Source organism: Gadus macrocephalus, chromosome 22 (genome assembly GCF_031168955.1).
Source record: "Gadus macrocephalus chromosome 22, ASM3116895v1".
NCBI lineage: Eukaryota > Metazoa > Chordata > Actinopteri > Gadiformes > Gadidae > Gadus > Gadus macrocephalus.
In genome coordinates, this window is record NC_082403.1 from 722,381 (window position 1) to 725,268 (window position 2,888).

General features: G+C 41.6%; 1 protein-coding gene across 1 annotated transcript in view; it reads right to left on the bottom strand.

The window, feature by feature from the left end:
- The window catches only part of LOC132451344 (voltage-dependent calcium channel gamma-5 subunit-like), a 9,504-nt gene that overhangs the window by 3,096 nt on the left and 3,520 nt on the right, over positions 1 to 2,888 (bottom strand). The window contains exon 4 of the mRNA XM_060043724.1: positions 2,311 to 2,560. Within this exon, the coding sequence (XP_059899707.1) occupies positions 2,311 to 2,560 (250 nt within the window). The remainder of the gene's footprint in view (positions 1 to 2,310; positions 2,561 to 2,888) is intronic.

A 2,888-nucleotide genomic window follows, 5' to 3' on the forward strand; every position in this document is an offset into this window, starting at 1 on the left:
AAAACCAAAGCGGAGTATCCCGAGATATCCGTAAAAGTGCTGAAAACGTTGCTTCCATTTCCGACCACGTACCTATGCGAGGCCGGGTTTTCGGCAATGACTGCAACTAAAAAAAAATTGCGCAATCGATCAGACATTTCAAACACGCTAAGGGTGTCACTGTCTTCCATCACCCCCAGATGGAACCTTCTTGTTGCAGGGAAACAAGCACAGGGCTCCCCAAGTTCCCTTACTGACATTTTGTGTTGTGCATGTTTACACTTGATAGATGTTACTTCAAGTTTAGTTCAATATATTTATGTTCATAGTTGTTCATTTTGCACTTGTTCAAGTTCACATTATTTTTTTAAGAGTTTGTTACCTTCACTGTTCATAAATAACTGGAACTAGTTATTTTAAATGAATGCATGCACAACACTATATGACAATATCAACAAATTGGCAACCTCTGCGCAACATAACCCAACCCAACTCCCCTGTCCCTCTAGACCCCCCAGACCCCCCTCCAGGCTGAGGCCGGGGGGGTAGAGGGACAGGGTTAGACCCCTCCCTGAAGGTTTCCGCTCCTCATCCGATGGATATGGACCGCTAGCAGAGTGGAGGGAGGGGGGAGAGTGGGAGGAGGACAGCGGTTGCCAGGGCAACAGCGTGTTCTGCAGAGAACAACTGACTGACAGCAGACCGATATCACTGGAGAGACATCCACCAATCACAGAGGAGAACAGCCCTCCACCAATCACAGAACACCAGTCAGTAAACCAGTCTGACATTATATAGGATTGTAAACATGGTTCTGAGTATTGATGTTATGAATATGGTTGATTATGAACATGGTTGGTTTTATGTCCTCATCATCAATGTTCTAATCATTATCTGATCACATGTCATTAATGCTCGGTAGTTGTGCGAATGGTTCATATTTTATTCCTGGTCACATGACCTCCTGTTCAGCCACATGACGTCATGTTGTTCCATCAGGCGTTACAGTACACTGCTACAGTGCAGGATGTAACGTTGTTATCTAACTGAACGTCTCTTGACTGCTCTGGGAAAACATCTCAGCGGTTGGGGGACTGTTACATAACAACGTGATGATGGACAGAAATAACAACCAATCACAAGAGCTCTCCTAAACAAGGCGATGACTCAGTAAAAGGGGTCTGGTGTGTTCTCTGTTCTGACCAGCAGAGGGCAGCTAACACACACACACACACACACACACACACACACACACACACACACACACACACACACACACACACACACACACACACACACACACACACACACACACACACACACACACACACACACACACACACACACACACACACACACACTTAAACATGATGACCTCATAAGTTAAATATGACTTAAAGTATTTGAAGATGACCTCATAAAGTTTAATATGACTACATTATTAAAAGATTACCTAATATCGTTAAAGATGACCTCATATAGTTAAAGATGACCTCATATAGTTAAAGTTGACCTCATATAGTTAAAGATGACCTCATATAGTTAAAGTTGACCCTTATATAGTTAAAGATGACCTCATATAGTTAAAGATGACCTCATATAGTTAAAGTTGACCTCATATAGTTAAAGATGACCTCATATAGTTAAAGATGACCTCATATAGTTAAAGATGACCTCATATAGTTAAAGATGGCGTCATATAGTTAAAGATGACCTCATGTAGTTAAAGATGACCTCATGTAGTGAAAGATGACCTCATATAGTTAAAGATGACCTCATATAGTTAAAGATGACCTCATGTAGTTAAAGATGACCTCATATAGTTAAAGATGACCTCATAGAGTTAAAGATGACCTCATATAGTTAAAGATGGCCTCATATAGTTAAAGATGACCTCATATAGTTAAAGATGACCTCATATAGTTAAAGATGGCCTCATATAGTTAAAGATGACCTCATATAGTTAAAGATGACCTCATAGTTAAAGATGGCCTCATATAGTTAAAGATGACCTCATATAGTTAAAGATGACCTCATAGAGTTAAAGATGACCTCATATAGTTAAAGATGACCTCATATAGTTAAAGATGACCTCATGTAGTTAAAGTTGACCTCATATAGTTAAAGTTGACCTCATATAGTTAAAGATGACCTCATATAGTTAAAGATGACCTCATATAGTTAAAGATGGCCTCATATAGTTAAAGATGACCTCATATAGTTAAAGATGACCTCATATAGTTAAAGATGACCTCATATAGTTAAAATACATACATATATATACATACATGTATAACTGAGCCCTATCAGAGCCGACGAGTCAGGGCTCACCTGAGAGGATGAAGAAGATGCCGGAGATGAAGGCCAGGATGGTGCGCTGGGGGCGAATGTGACCGATGTTGCTGATGACGAAGGCCGTGAAGACGAAGAGCAGCGACACCATGGGGAATGGGGTGGCCGTGCGAACCATTTCTAGAGAGAGAGAGAGAGAGGGAGAGAGAGAGAGAGAGAGAGAGAGAGAGAGAGACACAGAGACAGACACAGAGACACAGAGACACAGAGAGAGAGAAATGTATTTAAACTAATTACATAAGATAGCCTATTTTTCATGATTGTGTATCAACTCTCTAAAAGCGATTCACACTTCTGCACGTGCTCAGTCCGTCTCCGTGTGGGTCTACTGTGTGAGTCAGTGTTTGTGTCCGTGCTAACCCCCCCCACCACCACCGCTCTATTAAAGCAGTGCGGGAGGCGTCAGCTGTTGCCAGGCAGGAGATCTCCCTAGCTGTGTTCGAAATCGTTCCTTATTCACTCACTCACTATTCCCTATATAGTGTTCATGATATAGTGCACTATTTAGGGAACGAACAAACGAGAAGTCGGACACTACGCTGAACATTTCTAAATGT